The sequence below is a fragment of the Paralichthys olivaceus genome, chromosome 4, assembly GCF_024713975.1.
Source record: "Paralichthys olivaceus isolate ysfri-2021 chromosome 4, ASM2471397v2, whole genome shotgun sequence".
Classification (NCBI taxonomy): Eukaryota; Metazoa; Chordata; class Actinopteri; order Pleuronectiformes; family Paralichthyidae; genus Paralichthys; species Paralichthys olivaceus.
Window position 1 is genome coordinate 2,535,320 of NC_091096.1, and position 22,272 is coordinate 2,557,591.

Below are 22,272 nucleotides of genomic sequence, written 5' to 3' on the forward strand. Positions count from 1 at the left end.
TGAACGTCGCGAAGCAGATTTATTAGCAGCATTAACAACATCACATTTCTTTGTGCTGGAGAATGTGAATCTCACTTTAGCTCCGGTTTCAGCTCTGGAGGCAGAACTGTCTGACTCTTCAGTGGGTGAATATTTCTCTGTCTCCTGCGGCTGCAGGTCTCTAACCTCGCTGTTCGGGGGAGGTTGGTGTAAAGAAAGTTAAATGTCAGTTTGCACAACGCAGCTGCAAATAGTAAGAGCTGAGACGGAGACGTTCGGTAAACGTGCAATACATACAAATAAAATAAAAAAGACGTTAAATCTCAGTGGAGCTGCAGATTTGATGATGATTCTTTGCGGCCGTTACAATAACCATAACTAGAGCTTAAGCATAAAGAGCATAAAAAGCAACGGCACTAAAAGTTCTGTGGTAAAATTTTACTCTCACCAAGACGTGATGCTTTTTAGTGTGTCTGGGTTGTTTGTAACGAGCCAATCACCACGGGAGGAGACGAGGAAAAAGACAAACCCATTTATTTTGGTAGAGACGCTGGATAGTGAAGCTCTCACCTTCGCATTCGCTGTCCTGGATAAAGAAGCCCTGGGGACAGGAGGGGCCACATCGACCCTCGTGCAGGCTGGACGGGGAAGGACAGGATGTGCAGTTGTCTGCAGAAGGTCCAGCACACTGCAGGCAGGAGGGTTGACACTCTGAAAATGAAACAGAGACAGAAGTATTTTCAGTTTCGCTGCGAGAAGCATATAAAGCCTGAAGCCAGAGTGCACTCCCCCCCCCCACTGTACCGTCCTACTGCAACAGAAATAGGAATAAAATGCAAAATGAGAGGGAAAATCCACTTTCCAGGTCTAAAATGCTCCTGTATCAGGTTTACGTTCCTGCATTTCCCAGAAATTGTTTTGCTTGTGGGAGAAAATGCAATCATTCTTAGTGTTAAGGGCTCAGAGGCGACGGGGCGCGTACTGCTGAAGTGTGAAATCAACTGAGGACCATGTGGATTTGTTTTGCTCTACACTCCATTACTAATTCTGCCCTACTGTCGCAGCATGCATCAAAACTAAATGCAGGACGTCTCTGTGCAGTTATTCACCTAAAAATACTTGCAGCCTGTGTTTCTGCATCCTGAGCTGCTGCCAATACTCGCCACTATTTCTGTTATCCTGCGGCCGCTCTGCTGTATCTTGTATCCTCCCCTATTGGCATGTTTGGAATCTGATTCTCAGGTTTTGCGTCGGCTCTGCCAGCCAGCAGTAATGTAATGTAACACTCATACGAGGCCAGCAGCCCGAGCCACCCTTCAGAAGTTATACGCATTAACAACAGAGATGGTGCCAGCTCACAGGGAGCGTTCCAAGGCGGCCACGAGCCAACGACGACTTCAGAAATATGCTCCGCTGCCGTTTGAACTGTTTAGTTCAGACACCGAAACATAAAAACCTCCCCGATGGTTATTTTAGGATGCTTTGTATCTGAGGGATTTAAATTTTAAGTGCCGAGTTGAAAGGTACGTCAGGATTTAATTGTTTGAAACATTGAAAGTAAATTAAACACATCACATCCTCTTCAAGTAAAAGACAGGCAGGGTTAACTTCTGTAAAAAAGATAAATACCGTCAGTAGAAGAAGAAAAATATCACAACGATGAAAATATGTAAGACTATAATTAATATTTTTATATTATATCACAGTGACCTTGAACCACTCAATTCTAATCACTTCATCTTTAAGTCCAACTGAATGTTTGTACTAAATTTGAAGATATTCCCTGAAGGGCGTTCTTGAGATCACATGTTCACAAGAATGAGACGGAGACAAATAACCCGAAAACACAATGTCTCCGGTTGGTGTGTGGAGACACTGACTCGTCCCTTATTTGCCCTCAAGCACCTTCGCCCCAAAACACAGCTGCTCTGACACCTTCTCACGTCTGCTCTGACCGCAACCACGACAAATAACCGAGCGACGCTGTCGTTTGGAGACGAGCCACAAACCCACCAACCTGCTGCTGCTGCTGCTGCTGGAGGCGGGGATGAAAGACGACCACGAGCACCAGAAGTGTGTGTCTGTGTGTGTGTGTGTGTCTGTGTGAGTGTGTTTACACCACTTGACTTTTTTTTTTTGCACGGATGTGTGTGTTTATAATTACTCCTCTCTGCATTCTTTCACAGAGCTGTCAGCTGTATCCTGTGTACACACACACACACACACACACACACACACACGCTGCACGACAACCTGGCAGGAGCAGACTGGTGCTCTCTACCTGAGCCAACACAGAGTGTGTGTGTGTGTGTGCCTCAGTGTCAGAGCGAGGACTTTGCAAAGTCACGCTGGTGTGACCCACAAAACCGTCAATCTGACATCCTGTCACCCCTCCGACCCCCCCACCCCCCCCTCCGCCCACCTACCCATAATCCCCTTCTTCTCTGTCAAACACAGCACAGCCTAATTGGGGAGATAAACTGACAGGCTAAATACTTCCATGATGGAGTTGACCACCCACCTGCACGCTCGTTCATGCATGAACACGCCAACAACACACTGAGCCAAACGAGCGACACACACAACCCTTCATGTTAACATAAAACACACACACACACACACACACACACTCAGAGGCATATTAAACAGGCCTCCTGTCATTACTTTTTTTTTTTTTTTACAGCAGCTCGGTTGTGTGATTTGTCACAGGGCGGAGAGCGCATATTGATTCCTGTATAGAGCTTAAACTCGAGTGCAGGCGTCGCACATTATCCGCTGCACGTGTTCACAGAATCTGATTCGTTTCTTGTTTTGTGCTGATGGGGTCATAATTTGAGTCGGGGCGCAGCGGATGTGATGAATCTCATTTGGGGTGGGTGAGCGCTCCGTCATGTCTTCCTCCAACGATGGATCATTGTGCTAGTGCAGAGGAGAGCTCTGTATATAACACGACGCTTCTATCTGATCCCTCTGAAGGGTGGAATCGATCATTCGCATTGATTATGATCTGTTATGGTATTCTAGAAATCCATCCACGCCTCTGAGAGACAGCGGAGTTAAAAATAATAGAGTCCGACTGATATGGATTTTTGTGAGCCGAGGCTGACACCACTATTAGGGAGGGGAAAAAAATCCTACACTGTTATAATAACTGATAAAATATATATATATATTAAAAAATGATCAATCCTGAGGTCAAAGAGTTTCCAGTTTAACCATAAACTTTGCTAGATATAACGATAAAGAAAAAAGAAAACAAACAAGAAAATATGAAGAACGTGAATAAAGAAAAAGAAAACAAGCTGCTTTTATATTTATATATAACACTATTCGAGTCTTAACGACAACTCATAGCTTAAGTTTATTCATTGTTTATTCTGTAAAATAAAATAATCATATCAGTGCAAAAGACGGACGATATGAAAGAGCTCAGACATGTTGATCATGTTTACAGTCTATGAGCAGAATAGGCCGATAAACATTAACGCAGATTTTATACATCCAGAGGAATTTTCCAGACCAACCCTCTAAGCTGCTTCCTGATAGATAGCAGCTCCATATTTCAGCCACTTATTCTCCTTCAATGAAAACAAAGCAGACTCTGGAGCCTAGATGACATCTTCTCTGCTCTTTTCTTTGCAATGCACGGGAGCAGTGCAGCGATACCAAGTTCCTCATGAATCACCGAGCTCCTCCGGCACGGTGAAACCTCTCAGCCCCTGCAAACAGACCTGCAGCCTCACTCCTCCGTGCCACATGTCCAGAGCTCCTGATCCGAGATCACGCTCACACATGATAAATGGGGAAAGTCTGTCCCTCAGGAGTCACGTTTCAAGGTTGTTGTTGTTGATGATGTTCCTCTGGCAGTGACGTTTCCAGGCTGTGGGATTCTTTTGTTTTATCAGTTGGGTCATCACACCACAGAGGAGCGAGTGCGGGGGCAGAACAATAGATGTTCACAAAGACCTGATCTGATTCGCGCTCAGACGTTCTGTCCTCTGTGAAAAAAGAGTCGGGAGTTCACCTGCTGCGAAGGTTCAGACTTCAGAGCAGATTGAAGCGGTAGAAACTGGCAGGTTTGCCGTCACAGAGATGACAGGTAGAACCACGCTTCATCAATAATCATTTTTATATATCGAGTCGGACTCCGACACTCTAAGAAAGATGGACGACGCATCTCAACTTCGCACCGTCCACAAATAAAGACAAAATATCCAGAAGGGATTGGAGCCGTGAGTTCAAGGTCCGAGTCTCGGCTGTCAATCCTGACATCTCATCCTGTTTTCATAGCATCAGATATCTAATTAAGAACAAATGAATCAGACACGTCAACACTTGGCCCTCGTTGTTTGTGACCACGTGCTCCCGCTCGACCCGTCCGTCCAGCAGCATCAAACCTCCGGCTCAAAGGGATTTACTTAAAGAGTGTGTGTGTTTGTCTGTGATTGTGTTTGTGTGTACATACAGTAAACACTCGAGTGTGTGAGCTCATGTTTACACACGTCCTCCAAACAGTAGCTGCTGAGGAGGTGTGAGTTACACACACACACACACACACACACACACACACAGTTTGTACAGCAGCCTGCAGAGTTTCCAGCTGTGCACCTGAACGCGGCGACTCTCTGCGCTGAGCGAAACCTTTGTTCCTCATAACAGAGGCGGAGTGGAACGGCTGATTTGCATATTACTGTGAATAGAGCTTTAATGACACGTCATTTATCGCGTTGATCCTCAGCCCTCGGAGCGCTGAGCCTAATTCAGGAAGCTGGGAGTGAAAGCAAACCGGATAAGTGGCACTTAGTCAGAAACAATGGCCGACGTACAGCATAACTACACTGAAACGATCATGAAATCATCTGAAATGTGAGAATTTGATATTTGGAGGTGTTGGAATCGTGATTCGAATAACATCGAACTGAAGTGGCTTTTTTTTTTTTTTTTAGCAGTTAATCACCCAGGTACATTAGAGATCACACAAGCACGAAACGGCCAGTGAGGAAGATCGGATGAGGTCGACTGCAGCGACCATACGAGACGCTCTGTTGCCCTAAAGATGAGTTACTGGTTTAAACGCATCCCACCCACACACACTGGGATGTACGAGGCAAGCACCTCTTTGCTCCGGGTAGCTGATCGCTGAAGCACATTCTGACCAGCTGCCCCGAGGCGAAGAGGACGCTGTCATCGCTGAGGTCAAGACAAGATGCTGCAGATAGAGGCAGAGAATGTTGCATCAGCCCTCAGCCAGCAGCCAGCTCCTCTTCCCACTGAGGAAGCTTTTACAAGAGCGGGCGAGCAACTCCGACCTCAGCCCGGGATGTTCACAGGTGTAATCGCTGCAGTGACAGGCTGACAGCTGCACGAGGAGCTGGGCAGAGAGTTCGAGTTCCCAGACACCATCACACAGATAACGCTCGGATCTACAATGGGCTGGATCGAGGACACAGACAAGACGCAGGGAATCTGTACGTTATAGAACGAATCAGGGATTTTAGGTGACCGTGGGTCTACAGGTCGTTTTTTTGTCCGACAACACAGCTTCCAGGTTTTCAAAACTAAAACAGTAAAAGTTTCCAAACTTCTCAGTTTTAAAGGCTCAAACACTCGTAGTCGTGCGGACGGCAGATATAAACGTGGCATCAGTCGCGTTTAAAAACTAAAACGTAGTCTTGTGGAGGAAGGATGCAGAGGTTCTCGTCGCCTGTCACTTTTCTGAGGCTTCTGGGAAACATGAGGAGACAAATCAGGGAGGCTCAAGGACCATGATGCTTCTCGTGCTCGCAGCAGAACAAAACAAAAACCATTTAAAAGCGTTTTGCTCATTAATCTGAAGTTTGTTTTTGTGAACATTCTCTTTGCAAGTCGTCCTCTTAGTGAGGAAACTCAATCTTAAAGCCTCTGGTTCCTGCATCGGCTCCGTGTGCTGCTCCCATGTGATTAAACAGATAATGGGCGTTACCGGACGCTCCAACTACTGCTCATCGATTTGTAATTGTCTCCCGGAGGATGATTAAGGAAATCCATTACTGCTGACGGCTTTTCAATTCCAGGTAAAGTAAACAAAAGTCTGTTCTTGGCTCCGTCTGAACTTAAAACGGCTTCAGGCTCAAGAACCTAGAAATTAAAGTGATGCAGACTCGTGGAGTTTTTTGATATAAAACTCGTTTAAAGCTCATAGAAAAATGTTTTGACTCCTTAAGAGGTTTTTCAAACTCCACTTTGAGAACAACTCAGACCACCGGAGAACCAGCGAGCAGATTTTTAAATTCGTGGTGATGCTCACTTTACTCTCACAGGACTTGGAGGAATAACCAATTATAGTGTTTGAGAGTTACAGGGATCCAGGAGCCATCAGTTAACAGGAAACTATAAAAACATTCCTCGGGGGAGCCTGTAATTGAGATGATGGCTGAACTGCACCTACACCCTGAGACACAGCTGCTGAGTGACTGTAAACAGGCAGCGGGGACTTATCTGCACCGCCGTGGGAAAGCCCGTCAATCCTACCCAGAGTGCAACGGGCCTCGGTTTGAAACTCTGCATGTTCGCGGTGTCACTCGTCTCCTGCACCTCTACAGAGCTCTGTATTGAGTTTCTGTTTGACAAGAGTCGAGTCCCGTCAGTGTTCAATTCCACCGTGACCTTTGTCTGACATTTACCCGGAACGATTACACGTCTAAAACTGATTGAACTTTAAAGGATCCGTTTGATTATTTTAATTACTTTTATTACCGTAAAAGGTTTAAAAGCCCTAATGCAGAGAAAACACATCGCTCTCCTCAAACTGTCCACTGCTGCTGCTCCCGTTTCACCAAAAGCTCTCGGACGTCTTTCCAAGTTCACGTCTTCGTCTCTTGGTTGAATAAGCATGATTTAGTTTCCTTGTCGTGGATTTTCCTTCTGTGCTCTGATTGAATTTGGTTGAACAAATCAGATTACCGCACCAGAGTGATTGCAGATCGACTTGTTAAGCGACAACTCGTTCGCAGCCACGACCGATGACACGCAGAGAGACTCCGCTGGCTGCTTCTCCCCGACTGAAGGAGGGAATCGAATCAAAACGTTCACGCGGGCTCACCTCGGCACGTCTGCAGGTCGTCCAGGAAACTGCGCGCGGGACATGCAGCCGTGCAGACGCCGTGCTGCAGGAGGCTGGACTGCGGCAGGAGGGCTTCCTCTGGTTTGAGGCAGCGGAGGCAGTCTGAGGCCAGCGGTCCCACGCAGGAGCGGCAGGACGGGTGACAGTCTGAAGACAAAGCAGGTGAAGGGTCAGCGAGGAGGATTGTAAATTACCTCAACAGGCAGTTTTTAAATCAAATGAGTTCTTACTGTGGCAGGTGTTGTCCTGCGAGTACAGTCCCTCCCCGCAGGCCTCCACACACTGGCCCTGGTGGAGAAGGAGCCCGTCCGGACACAACGTGCACTGGGATACCGAGGGACCCCAGCACGAGGAGCAGGAGGTGTGGCAGGCTGCCCGAGGTTCAGGGGAGAGATGAACCAGAGCAGTTTGTTTAAAGATGGAGAATTATTGTGTGAGTGTTGAGATGCTTTAAATGGACGAGCATCGTATGTTGGTGAGAACGTGTTGGTTATTTATCCACATTTATTCTTTTTTACTACACAAGAAGAAATCCCATAAATTATATTTAAAAAATTACATCATAAAAGTTCAGCCAATCAAAACTTTTTGTGAAATTTCTCAATTTTTGTTTGTCTGATATTGAGAATCAGCTTTAAAAATAATCTACATTTCCATTGCGGCTGAGAAAACTAGCCTAACCCGAGCCTACCTCTGCATCTGCTGTGGTTGTCCAGATAATGCTGAGCCGGACACTGGGCAATACATTTCCCACGATGCAGAGCGGTCCCTGGGGGGCAGCTCATACACTTGGGGTTGTCAGGGAAACAGGAGGCACAGGACGAGTCGCAGGCTGTGAACAGCAGCATGTGAATGTTAACACATGAACAAAATGTCGAAACTGAGTCTGTGAGACGAGTAAAAGTTAGTCTGACTCTTGATTCAGTTATTACATATACAGAATATGTGTTTACGTCCAAATATATTCTAAAACACACACACACATCTATACAAGTCCACATTCTTACTTTCATATATGTGCGATTAAATCCGTCCCTTTGACACATCAACGTGTTCAAACACACTAAGATCTTCGATTCAAACAGACACTACAGGGTTTCCTGTGGCTCGCTGGAGGGGACAAAAAAAAAAAAAAAAAGTAAACATATCTAATCCAGCGCAGGAAACCCTGAGGAGGAGAAGTGAGAAGATAAAACCCCTTCAGCTCCCTCCAGATGTTGACATTTCAAACCAGACGTCAAACTGGCAACTTCTAATGGATGTGACCTTTTTCCAGAAACTTCCCCAAGTTTTGACATTTTCTACAAGATGTCTCGTCGCTGAGTGACTCAGCCGCTCGATGTGAGCTGCAGGAAAACACAGTCTCCTTCCTCAACCCCCCCGAAGGAGGAAGAGCTCCTCTGTGTGCTGCTCAGTTCACCGTCGCCCTGAGGGACGCCTCCTCTTCCTCCTCTTCATCCCAACACTCAAAAATAGAAACCATTCATATTCATACAAGCTCTTCTTCCACAGAGAGAGATCCTCATTAGTGGAGGAGAGAACTGCTAATTATTGCTTTCTTTTTTCTTTTTTCTTTTTTTATTGTTTGTTTGCTAACTCCGGCTGCTGCTGACTTCACATTCTGGCACCTCGTGGCGTGGAAGCTGGCGAGAGGACCCACAGGGAAAAACAAGCCCAAACAAACCTTCACCTCCAGTTCACTGCGAACACTAAAGCTCTTATTGTCTCAGATGGTGTTTGTGTTCACTGCACCGCCACATCCTGTGACATCTGATGTGCCAACACGTGTCAGACGGAGGTGGAACGTCCATGTGACCGACGAGGATTTTAAGAATTCACATAAATGTGCAGATAGATGAATTCAGAGTAAAGAAAGTTTGACTAAAATATACATTTTCTTTCTGCAATTTCTCCCTCTCTCTCTTTTAGGTTAACATTAGTACCTTCATCATTTTGTACTGTTGTATTCAGTATAATACATAGTATAATATTTAAACTATAAAAGTACATTTTGCAAAGTCAATAACAAAAAAAACCCAAAGCAGCGTCCTGCAGCAGGTGAAAAATATATTTATATACATTAATGGTGGGGGGGCAGAAGGTATATATATATATATATATATATGTCCATCAACCTGTCGGATAAAAACAAGTCTGTCTGAATAAATCTGGCACATTTACATGTTGGACTTCAATAAGCTTGTAAATTAATGTGCTTTGTCCCTTTAGAATAAATAAACACAACAATAAAGGAATAAACGTTCCAATCACTGCTCCCACAGAAGCAGAAGATGGACCAGAATGCATCGCTGCCGTCTTCTTGACCTCACCTATGATTCACTGTGGGGCTGTCGGGTCTGTGACACACTTTTTAATCACCGAGATTAAATCTGTCCTTGACATTTGATTCTGGTTTAAATTGACTTGAGGAAAAGCTCCAGTTTTAACACTTAATTTCCGCCTCACGGCGAGAATGCGTCGACTCTTACCGTAGCAGACGCCTTCCCGGCTGTGGAATCCGCCGCCACAGTCCGGGACACATTCCCCGTCCTTGAGCAAGGCGGCCGGGTCCGAGCACGACTCGCACTCCTGGCGGCTCGGCCCGCGGCATTCAGAGCACGACTCGTGGCAGCCTGGTGAAAAGAACAGAGAAACATGTTTTGCGTTGGTTTTCGGTGTCAGATAAACTTTGAAATCAATCAAAGTCGCGGTTTGGTTTCAAACCTTTTCGCATCTGCTCTTTTGGGTTCAGACTCAACTGAGGAGTCTGAAGGTCTAGAACACACAAGGTGTGAAAGTGACCTTCAATCAGATGTTTCCAGAGCAACGCTGCAAAAGGTTTGATTTGAGTTTCATGTATGATTTATTGCAAATGGAATAAATAATGCAGAAACACTGACCTTTAACAAAACTACTCATTTCTTTAAACGCAGAAAATTCTTTAAAGGTTGTGAGAAGAAACTGAAAACTAAATAAATGTGTGTGTGTGTGTGTGTGTGTGTGTGTGTGTGTGTGTGTGTGTGTGTGTGAAGCTTTTTACACACAAGTAAAACAGTTGTTAACAGCAATGACGAGCAGTAAAAGCAGGATTCAACTGTGTCTGGCAGGTGTGTCAGCAAGAGGCCACCAGGAATAACACACACACACACACAACACACACACACACACAGACACACACACACACACACACACACGTCATAATTCCAGTGAATTAATCCAGTTTTGTTTTTTGATGAAATGGTGGTAATGCTGATTAAATGTGTGTATTTCTGAGCCTTTGCATTCACCTGCAAATTCATCTGTGTGTGTGTGTGTGTGTGTGTGTGATTGCATGAACAAATAGCTGCTCTCAAAACCTTGTTCCAGCACCAACTGGTCTGATCCCGTGTGGTTTCCCAGCGGCCAGATGCCACAAAATAGTCCCCCCCCCCAAAAAAAAAAAAAAAAGAAAAGAAAGAGACCGAAACAAACAGTCGCTGCAGGAAAACTCAGGAGGAATGTGACGACTCTGTTTCAGCACCGAGACAAATGTTTACTTCACATCTTACAAAAGATTTGTGAAGAACACAAGCTGGTGCTCTGCTGTTCCAATGCATACATTAAGAAAACCAGAGGGAGTTCATGCTCGTTAGAATATTTACATGATCTTATTTCTGATCTAGAAAAACACGATGGGGTCGATCCGTCAATCAGCAGAAAAAGAAAAGTCCCTTTCTGTCTCCTGAATCCTTCCTGAACAGGTTGTTCGAGTCTCCTCTGGGTTTTCACCAGACACTAGAAGATTTCTTTTTCTGAGATCGGAATCATTGTCTTAAAGCTTCCGCTGTGTTGGACACTTGTTGGAAGTTATTTAAAGCCTTGTCCATCCTTTTACTATTTGTCCCTTTTCGTGTTACATTATTTATTATTCATGTAAAATAAAGTAAACTAGCATCCGAAGAATATTCTCAAGTCTTTTAAACAAATCACGCCGCCTCTCCTTCGCTGGTGTCTCACTCTTTTCTTCCATTTCCTCTTCTCTTCACATTCAGGGTGAAAAATTACCACCGACCAAGCAGCCAAATTGAGTTTTCCACACGTTTTACTGTGGGTGGATAAATCTATCTTCTCTACCAGCCAGGGATTTAAATCACTGACACTGGGTGATTTAAAGGACCACGCTGGTGGGTTTTGAATGTCTTATCCCCAAAAAACTGTAAAATACAATGCATTTACATTTTTATATCACAGAGGACGACTTTAAGAAGAATATCAACTCTGGTGTTCGACTCAAATCTGCTCGATAATCACGTGTGATGATGATGAACTGAGAATCATCGTGTGTTCACGTCGTCCTCACGAGGTCAAATTCCCCGAGTTGTGAAGTCGTTGCTCCGATTTCACTTTGTCTGCGTGATGACGTCAGTAACTCTGCGACTCTTGTTCCAAACTTCTCACCAACATCGCGAGTTTTCCCAACTTGACGACGTTGGCATTCACAAGAATTCTCTCAAGACACTGGCTTCAAATTATTTTACCTTATTTTACCGTCGTCCAGAATATTTTGGCTCCATGTTTGTAAAATGAGAACAAGTCTAAAAAATTGCTAACATTTTGTCTGCACTGAAATCGATCTCCCGTTTGATTTTTAACTCTCGTTCAGATATTTTGCAGTAAATTTGTAGTCTGGACGCTGAACCGAGCAAAACAAAACCTAAGTTTGTCGAGTCGTCGTCAGTCAGTTGCGAAGTATTCAGTGCAAATTGCTGCAGTTATCACACTTCGTCCCAAAGTTACAGCGAAGTAAAGTTTCTTGTTCGGCTCTGAGGGAAAAGTTTTCGCTGTAGATTGGAACCCAACAGGTAGACTGACAGCTGAAATACTTCCCCGGCCCCACTCTTCAGTTTTTATGCTCCTCAGCACTTCTTGTTTCCTTTCTAACACCTCCCCGTCTCTGTCTCTGTTTCTGAAGACGTGCAGCCCTCTCGTCCCACGACGCTCTCTTCTCTCTGTCCCAGCCTCTTTCTTGCCTCAGCCCTCTGGCCTCTCTCGAGCTTCACACCAGATTTCTTGTCATTACTCTTTCTCTCTGTGTGAGTGCGTCTGTTTCTCTCTCTCTCTCTCTCTCTCTCAAGTCTTTTTCTTTTCTCCATCTCTTCACACCCTTGTTCAATTTTAATGTCCTTCTTTCTAGACGCCCTCGTCTTCTTCGCAGTGTCGAGTTTCCACAGAGGCTCGAGAAACACGATGATGCACAGTCCTGCAGAAAAATCCGCAAATAAAGACTTAATACGGTCATTACCTCCTCACTCGGCCGCTGCACATTTCCCACAGTTCATTGCAGAATCACAGTATTGGCAACTAAATTCACTCTTTTTTTTTTTTTTCCATTTTAAATAATAAATCCCTTCCAGCTGGGAATTTAAAATTTTTTGCAGATGAAGCAAAAAAAAAAAAAACCCCAAGAGAAGGCATTTGCCAGCTTCCTGTACACGATGTGACTCCATGACTGGGTCACTCCACACACTCGCTCTACAAAAATGGTTATAGCCAACAGGGGGATTACAACTCCTCTACCTTGCCCCTCACAGGAAAGCAATTTATTTTCCTGTGCCGCCCAAAGAGCAAAGTTATCAGCAAATGTAATCCCAACAGGACAGTTGCCAAAAAAATGCGTTTGTAAAGCCCGCTCTGCATACATGGGAGGGTGGGGGAGGGGGGGATGAATACACAGCCACAAGGTGCAGCAGATAATATTCACTCTCTGTCCTTCTGGGACGAGAGGGGGGAGGGGGGGACACACGATTACTGCCTCTCACACACACACACACACACACACCTTGAACCTCGAGTGATACAACGAGACGGGACGAGAGATTCAGTAATTAAACTCATCTCAGGAGGAAAAGATGTAAAAGTATGAAACAGGAGCTTCAGTTGAAAAACTCCTCTTCTCGGAATCAGATGCTGCAGCAGGTTTGAATGTGAATTATTCAGAATGGCCGCGGAGAAAAAAAGCACGAAGCTCGATTTCCATTTGAGAAGCAGACGACCGAAGCCGCTGCAGAGACAACGTCATCGCTACGATACGACGGATACGGCGAGATGACGACAACTACACTGTGATACACAGTACACGGGAAACTACAGCGTGAGAATGAGCAGCAGCAGAATGAAACGTAATAACTGTCGATGGATTTTAATATTACATTTTTAATATTTAACATTCATTCTATGGCGACAGTTTGTTCTGCCTCAGCTGTGACTTTACAGACTTTGGTCCAACCTCTTAGTTTAACTGATGAAGAACACGATCTTTTTTTAATTGCAAATGGGAAAACAAACTTTGCGTAAACGTCCCGAATCTGTTGAGGCTTTTTTAATGTGCGTCTGCAGAGATACTGCACGTTGCTGTTTCTCGGCAGACCTCTCAAACACTGTTATCTTCTCCCTTTAACAGGAAGCTCGAAAGATAATCACTTTGTTTTGACTCTGCAGCTGCACAACATAGATTAATCAAAATAGACGTGTTGAGGAATCTGCTGTATCGTCCAAGCTATTTATTTTGTCTTTCCCTCCCTGACTCACGCAGACACGTTGTCGGGAGATGCACAGTTTGTGTTGATGTTAGAGACGAGAGGGGATATAAGGAGAAGCTGGTTAAAGAGGACGAGAATAAAAGGAGACAGGGGAACAGGACAATGTCTTTAGCACAACACCCGCCCATAATTATTAACGAGCTGACTCTTAATACATGCACAGGCAGACGCAGTAAAGTCGGGAGCCAGAGAGCGTGAACAAAAACCCCGGGGAGGCCTGCAGCAACACACCAGGCTCTGGGTGGTCCTGGTCCTCTGCCAGGAAACAACAATCCACCGTAAACCTCCCCCGCACCTCCCCAACACCTCATAAACAGTTGCTCCTCTGCTGCGTCTCCTGGAGAAGCTGCTCGGGAAAAGATTTAGATTTTCCTCTAATTAAAGACGCTCAAAGGTCAGAAGAGGAGAGAAGTGATCTGAGACTTCATCCGTACGACTACTTTTAAAAACGAGGTTTTCAAACTAAAGCGATTTCTAATCCACGTCCACACTTGAAGATGTATATCAGTATCAAAACATCTCCGTCTCTTCCCGTCCTTACTAAAACTTCAAAACTCTGGAGCTGTGGACGTCAAGTGAATCCGTTAACAGAAACGTTGTGGTGTGGATGAGACACACGGAGGGTTTGATTTCGTGAATCACAGATGATTTGATTTTCTGCAGAATCAAACCAGGATAGATGCAGAATAAATGCATGACAGGGGACGTCTTGCATAACTGCTGCCACTGTACACATCTAATTTAACTGTGCACCACCGGAGAGTGGAGCATCTGCGGCGATAATACAGTCAGGATTCTGGATTAATGCATGAGAGGGGATTTTTTTTTTTTCAATAGAAGCCGCCGGCGTCTGCGGCACCGAAGCAGGACAGAGGAAGCATAAATGCATAAAGTGGGATTTCCACGAGGGGTTTGCACAATAGCCCGAGCTGTACGCGGCGCAGGAAGCTGGATGGATGGAGGCGAGATAACACAAAGCTGGATTCCTACAACGGCTGCCGAGATCTATCCTGCTTAAGCTCGTCCAAGGAGCTCGTTCGCGGGGAGGTCTGGAATTCCAACCCTCCTGACAATATTCATTAAGGTGTGAAATTGAGCCGCAGAACTGGCCTGAATTTAATCACACTGTGGTTATTCTCTCCCCCTCTCCCCCTCTCCTCCTCTCCCCCTCTCTCTGTTTCTATACCATCATCCCCGGGAGGCTCTGCAGGTCTTTCCCCGACTCGATGGAGGCGCTCGGCCGAACTGTTCGGTGTACATTAGCTTCCCTTCGGGGGTCTGCACACGGTTTAGAGCTGCGGTTTGATTTTTGTGGTCCAGGCTTTGCAGCGTTGAGAGACCTGTGAGGTTGATTAGCTGAGTAACTGATGCAGAGGGCCCTCGTTGTGCAGTTACCCTGGATTAGCACGTTGTACAGCAGGATCTCCGGTTTCTTTTATCCACTGTTACGACTGCAGAGCCTCTTGGTGATAAAACAAGCATGCATTAATCTACTGAAGTGATTTTATTGAAACTGGGTGGAAGGGTGGAGTATTTATACTTGTATTTCACTTTCAACAGTCCCCTCATGAAAACCACATTTAGAGTCGCCCGCAAACTTTCATGGAAATCGGTTTAAATAAATTTTGCGTTTTCCTGCTAATGAACAAATTAGTATAATCTGTAAATCTGGATTTAGTTCATTTAAAAACATTTACGTTTTTTTTCACACATAGTTAAAAATGAATTCAAGACTTTGAAAGGTTTGAAAACTCAGTTCTTTCTTTCTCATGGATTTTTCCCTGGTGGAGACTTATTTGTTTCCTGTGGATGTGGAGTGAGTGACAGGAGCAGAGAGCAAAGCAAAGTGAATGAAAAGAAGAAAAAAAACCTTTGAAAAAAAAAAAGAAAAAAGCTAAACTTTCTAATTTTCATGTGAATTAAATTTTCATTCCAAATCCGCTTTCAAACGCTTTTAAAAAAAAAAATCTTCTTTCACAAATGAGGAGGAACAAGAAGCACACGGACAAATATATGAGGATGAAAAAGAAACGTTTGTGTATTTTCTAAAACGCAGCTAAACTTAACTAACTTTTCCGAACCACCCCCCCCCCCGGTGAGATTGAGCCGAAGTGTAGGATCGGTTCAGTAAAGTGAGACGGTAACACAACGACAACTGTGTCAGGAAAACTACGACACTACAACAATGTTCGACCCCCTGAGAGATTCATGAGTAAGAAATAGTCAAATATTCAGTCAGAACATCCTCTGATAACCGAGCCACTGGAAACACGACACACAGAGTTGATTTCAGCTGTTGTTGCTGAACTGCAGATGCACTTTGTGCCCCAAGTTGATCCGAACGTACTCGACTGAGATATATTGGAGCTGGTGTTTTTGCATAAAGAAATGTCAGAGTACAGGGTTGGATACGAGACGAGGAGACAAAACCACATGTGCGGACACAACAGAGACGAAAAGTGACGGCAGAGGACGAGGGGAGGACAGCGGGGAAGGTCAGACGGATCGGTTCTGTGTTTGAATCTGAGCCAGGGAACCAGTTTGAACAGTGCTGCCCACGGAGCACAGGAAACCACAGGGCGAGAGGAGGTACTCACGGCGACAGTGTGTCTGGTCGTGCTGGTAGGAGCCGGGGGGACAGGAAGTCAGGCACTGGTCACGCTCGGCGCTCAGCAGGGCCTTCTGGGAGCCGCAGGACTGACAGTCCCACCGGCTGGAACAGGCGGAGCAGGTCGAGTGGCAGGCTGCAGAGGAGGAGAGAGAGGGGGGGGGGGGGGGGGGGGGGGTCTGTCACATCAAAAATGTATTTTCTTTGTCCGTGGTTTGAGGACGACCTGTCATCACGTGGTCATAGAGGAGGGAAGAGAAACACGAGAACCGGGATGTGCACGTCATCACAGGTGAAATGTATAAACAGACCTGGGGTCGATTTTAAGTCTGGGATGTTCCAGAGGAATCCAGGTATTTAAACTTGAATCTTTCATTCAAAACTCAACTAAACCCCATGTTTAAATCCTCAAAGAAGTGCGGATATATATATATATATATATAACTCAAACAGCTCCTCGGAGAACTTGGCCACCGTGACCTTTGACCTCCCAGATCTCATCAGTTAATCTGTGAGTCTAAGGTTTCCTGAAGGTATTCCCGAGATTTTGCGTTCTCAAGGCGGAAAACTGCGGCGACACGGCGACAAAATCATGTCGGAGGATGAAGTCATGAATTCTTTTTTTATTCAGGAAGTCCGTTTTTCCACAAGTCAACAAAAACATAATGTAGGTCGAGTTGTTTTTTATTTAAAAAATGGATTAAAATAGACATAAACCCACTGACGTGAACGATATTCCTCAGAGAAATAAGAAATTCATTGCTTCATCCACATACTCTAATGAAACACGTCTGTGTGGTGCAACGTAATTTCCTCTCCGCGAACAATAATGAAACCAGCGTTCATGGAACAGGAGGAGATTTACTGTCATCCAGAAATCTCAAGAAAAAAAAAGCAACTAAATCCCCTTTAAAACCTCGGAACCGCCCACTCACACTGAGAGAGAGAGAGAAAGAGAGAGAGAGAGAGATCTCATCATGACGACGGTGCGGAAGTTGATGACGATAGAGAGACGAACCCCAACAGATCAGGAAGAAGAGATGAAGTCAGTTATTCATACAGCACTTTAAAAAACAACAAGTGTTTTAGTTCCGAGGACGGGTTTACTTCGGTCGCCCACACACACCAAGTTAAATATCAAGAAATGATTTACTTTTTAAACTCATGATGACTCACTGTCTGATAAACACTGAAACACTGAATGTTTGAATACAGAAACGACAGACGTCATTCTGGGTTCTTCATTCTTAAATATGAATTCATATTATCAGAATGAGTCGGCTGCAAATTTGGGTCAAAGATTTTAAACGTACTCATCTTCAATAGATGTATTAGAAGTAAAGATCTATATCCACATTCTGCAGAACGTCCAGTGTCATTAAACACTGATGTGATAAACCGAGTGACAATAAAAATAGTTTTATCTCTTACAATGAACAAACTGCTCACGGAGCAGGAACCACACTCCGAGATTTAAAGAGACACTTTCCTGGTTGAGTGAAGTTTTTATGACAGCGGCTCCATTCATACACAGCCCCACACATTCAGGATCCTAAGCCCCGGAGTTAATACCTTTATCTGCGGCTGAGAGCCTTAACGGCGTCGGGGCGTTTTGTTTACAGCTTCATGAAAAGCTGCGGGCGTCTGAGGTCTGGGTTCGAGATGGAGAACGGGTCAACGTGAAGGGACGACGGATGGTTGGGTTTCAACAGACTGAAATGCTAAGAAGATTACGGCCGTCGCGGGTCAACGCCCGGTCGAGGTGGCGCGGCTGGTTTTCAAGTCAAATGTGACCAGGAACGAATACGCACACACACACACACACACACACTCAAAATGGATGAGGAGGGAAAAAATAGACATGAGATACACACACACACACACACACACACACTATGAACCCAGATGGAGCCTCTGCTGCACTCCTGAATTTTAATTCAAGCTCACTGCTGCACTTTGACTCTTCCAAATATTTCCATTTAAATGTGGATCCAAAGGATTTGTCTGTTTTTAGCAGCTACAATGTGAAGAGGTTAGATTTAACTTCAGCTGCCGTCACGGAGCCGCGACGAGAGACGACCGTGAAAGCAGTGAAACGTGAGTTGCGTGGGTGAAGACACCAAACCTGAGGCTGAAACCTGAGGTGAGCGGAACATAGAAGCTCCGTGGAGCCTCTAGGAATAAGAATATAACTCACACGGCTAAATTACCGGATGATTTGCAGTATTGGGTCTTTTATTGAGAGGACAGAGTTCAAACTGCAGCAGAGACATTACAATGGTTGGAAAGAGAAAGTCGAGATCCCACCTGTTCATATTCTCTCCTCTCAACTGTCAATCTTAGTGTTTCAACTTGTTTTTATCAAATCACCAATTAAAACCAAACTTTTAAGAAACTTATTTGATGACTGTCGTCAACTTTAACTTTGATTTGGTCCAAGTCACATCTGAGAACTTTTGGGAGCTGTAATGTTTAACTTTAAACTAATATACATACTTTACGGTTTATTTTAAAGCATAAAGCTGAAGAAAAGAAAATATTTAAAAAAATTTAAAATCCTACCTTTACACACTCGTCCTTCTGGATAGTTTCCAGCCGGACAGATGGACAGACAGCGGCCAAGATGGAGGACGGCCTTCGGGTCCCTGCAGCTCTCACAGTGGTCAGGAGTTCCGGAACATGACAGACAGTCAGCGTGACACTGAACTGGAAAACACACACAGAGGAAAAAACTCAATATGTCTGTGTTCTCTGGAAGAAATCAACTTTACTACGAACAGAAGACACACACACACACACGCACACACATTCTAATATTCAATTTCATGCTAATTTCGCCGCGTACATCTCAGCTGGACGTAAGTCACTCACACACGCTGCCTCGCATTATCATTTAATTTCATGCGAATTCTCCCGACCAGATTTGACTTTGCGTTGAAATTCATTTTGCGGAGGGGGATTCAATTGAACAAACCCTCAAACACACGAATAATTAATTATTTCAACACATTCCATCCGGTGCGTTTGCTTCTGTGGAAGCAGCCTGTGTTGGTGGAGCTCCACCGAGTGCGACCCACGGGGAGTTTTTAAGTACACGCACGGTCCTCTGCTGTCGACCAACTGCTCCACCCGGGCGTTTAGCGATGAAGTGTAAAGTGCTTCCCTGCCCACAGAGCTGCTTCACCGTTTCTCCAATGCAGGAGCCTGTTTCTTTCATTTGACTGTAATTAAAGGAGGAATCTATGAATATTTAAAAGTCCAGAAACACTTAACCAAGTTTTATCAACAGAATGAGAAGTGATCACAGAACAGACATCGCTTTGTCCATTAAAAGGGGCCGAACTTTTCTTCGAGATGTTTTCTCACGCTACACGCTCTCACATCGGCTCATTCAGACATTCTGCAGATTTTATTTTTTCGGGGACAGGCATTTACAAGGTTTTAAACCGGGCAGAGAAAAGTGAAAAATGACCCGTAAACATGGAGAAACACTTCTGAAGAAGAAAAATAATGTTTGCAGGCGATTTGAAAACAAGAATTTAATCGTGCAAAACCTTTTTTAAATAGATTTAAAACCTTTCAAACGTTTTTTTTCAGTTTCATTTTTCAAGTTTTATCTCACAGACTTTGACAAGACTGAGAGACTGAGGGTAAAAATAAAAACACATGAAGTGGGGTGAAGGCGTGAAAGAGAAAGATGGAGGTGAGACTTTAGCTCTAATGCTCAATAAGACGTCAGTGAGACAGAACGTACTGTCCTCAGCAGCTCTATTTCTCACTTGAGTGTCCCTCATTATCCCCTCTCCATCTTTCTTCCACCATCCATTTTGCTTCTATATGTCAGTCATTCCTGTTTTTTGACATTTCATCCCGACCTCCATCTTCCGCCTGACGGAGCTTCGAGAGTCACGAGGAGGAGGAGGAGGAAGAAGCGGAGTGAGAAAAGTGGGAGATTGAGATACTTAGCGGTGCACGTTCTGGCCCACTGACAGGAATATTGGCTATTAGAAATATCAGTCAGGTGTTTATCTCTCTGTTCCGCCGTGTCCGTCGCTGCAGCTCGAGTAACGTGACAATCTCCTGCACAGTCTGGTTCTGTGGCTGTGGATGACTTCCTCCGTGCATCTATCCTGAACCTTTTCTGCAGTAAAGAAATGCCCGGATATTAAACAGGGGAAAAAAAAAAACAGAAAAAACTTTAAAGATGAAACAGACCTAGTGAATTTGGATGTGGTTTAAACAAGGGGACTGTTTGGCCTTTTCAGAAGTATGAGGTTTCGTTACAAGATCATTTCTTGTGTGTTTTCACAGACGAGAACAAACCAGAATTCTTTTTTTTTTGTTTTGTTTCAATGATAAAAAGCCACGTGACAGCGCGAGTTCAGCCGCCGCGCTCTGTGATGCACGCCACCGTTTCCAGAAGGTTCACACACACTCGCTCCTCAATTTCCTCGCAAGCACAGCCGGCAAGAATCCCTGGAGCACAAAATTAAAAACTGCAGCCGTGATTAACAGCAACGCTCGTGAACGAGCGAGCCGGAGGTCTGAACAGCTTCATCTACAGTTACGACAGAAGTTGAGATCGTTCTCGCTGTGCGACGCCGCAGATGTGTTGATATTCAGCAGAAACACTGTCAAACAGCCTCACTGGAAATATACAGGAGGAAACAAACACCTGCCAATTACACTGTTGGCACGATCCTGACATCCGGGCTGAGACGGGCTACCTGCCACAAACACATGAAACACTTTACCAACCACCGCCGGCGTTCACCAGAGTGTTTTGGCTGGTGAATCATCATCGTTTCACACCCTGATTCCCGTTAAAAGAAGGTTGTGCACCGCTCGGTCGCTCAGTCGCTCAGTCTGCTGCGAGGATTTCAGACATGAGGCTCTTTAACCAACACAATAAAACTCCAAGCTGCATCGAAACCGTTAAAACTCTGTTGATGAAAACACTGAAACATTGACAGGATTAAGTGACTAAACTGAGCTGGAGCCTCGTCAGCCTGAAGCTGCACCCCCACTGCTGCACAAACACCCGTTCACCTGTTCGTCTGAAGTTCGATGAAGCTCGACCATAGACTGTAAATAAAGACGCTCATCACGCTCGGCAGAACTCAGAAGCCTGAGCTGGGGAAGCAGCTGTTGTGATTGATTCAGTCACTTACAACAGTTGCCTGTTTATTCAAAATGTATTAATATTGAACGTTTCATGTGTTTCTAAATGCACCGCCTTCCTCTGGAGCCCGGCAACACACCTGCTCGGTTTGAAGAAGACGGTTTCAGAAATAGATGTTATTTAATCCAAACATACCAACAAGACAAAGAAACCTCTGATTACAGTAAGTGGCCCTGACCGAGCGCCGTCACCTGGCAACAGAGAACTCGTCCTCACCCTGAACATACAACGATGCATCACTCGGAAAATCCTCACACTGGTACGAGACACCTACGTGAAAAGAGGCTCACGCCGGGTCAGAGAGGAAGTGAACATCCACAGCAGCTCCCTCGAGACGTGAACGCAGCAGCTCTCCCGGTTACGAGAGGCTGCCGACCTCTGGGCCCGTGGACGGCCAAGATTAATCGGCTCGAAGAAAGATTTACAGTTGGGGAAAGAGGAAGAGACAGAGAACATATGTTCCTCCTTCTTCCATTTTCAGCACCGTCAGGACATGTTATCCCCAGCCAGGCCGACAGACGGTTAACGAGTGAAAGTGGGGACATCATGTTTAAATCATTTTGTCCAGGCATGTGTGTATAATGTATGCACCATGGTGCATCATGGGGCTACGAAGCACAACTGACAAACACATGAACGCACACAGGCCGAGAAGTGATGACGGGTGCACACGCGCGACGAAACACGTAAATCACACGTTACTATTATTAAACCATACACTGACACACGTGATAATCACACGTAGACCACACACGTCCCTCCTCACACCGCAACTATTAACACGCACACACGTGTGTTTTGCCTACACATCAAGTGTGAGGTA

General features: G+C 45.0%; 1 protein-coding gene across 1 annotated transcript in view; it reads right to left on the reverse strand.

The window, feature by feature from the left end:
- Positions 1 to 22,272, reverse strand: part of fras1 (Fraser extracellular matrix complex subunit 1) — a 168,106-nt gene that overhangs the window by 69,418 nt on the left and 76,416 nt on the right. The window contains exons 12-18 of the mRNA XM_069523336.1: positions 18,830 to 18,973; positions 16,257 to 16,403; positions 9,571 to 9,714; positions 7,773 to 7,913; positions 7,312 to 7,452; positions 7,061 to 7,228; positions 550 to 690 (exon numbers count right to left, since the gene is read on the reverse strand). Of these exons, the coding sequence (XP_069379437.1) occupies positions 550 to 690; positions 7,061 to 7,228; positions 7,312 to 7,452; positions 7,773 to 7,913; positions 9,571 to 9,714; positions 16,257 to 16,403; positions 18,830 to 18,973 (1,026 nt within the window). The remainder of the gene's footprint in view (positions 1 to 549; positions 691 to 7,060; positions 7,229 to 7,311; positions 7,453 to 7,772; positions 7,914 to 9,570; positions 9,715 to 16,256; positions 16,404 to 18,829; positions 18,974 to 22,272) is intronic.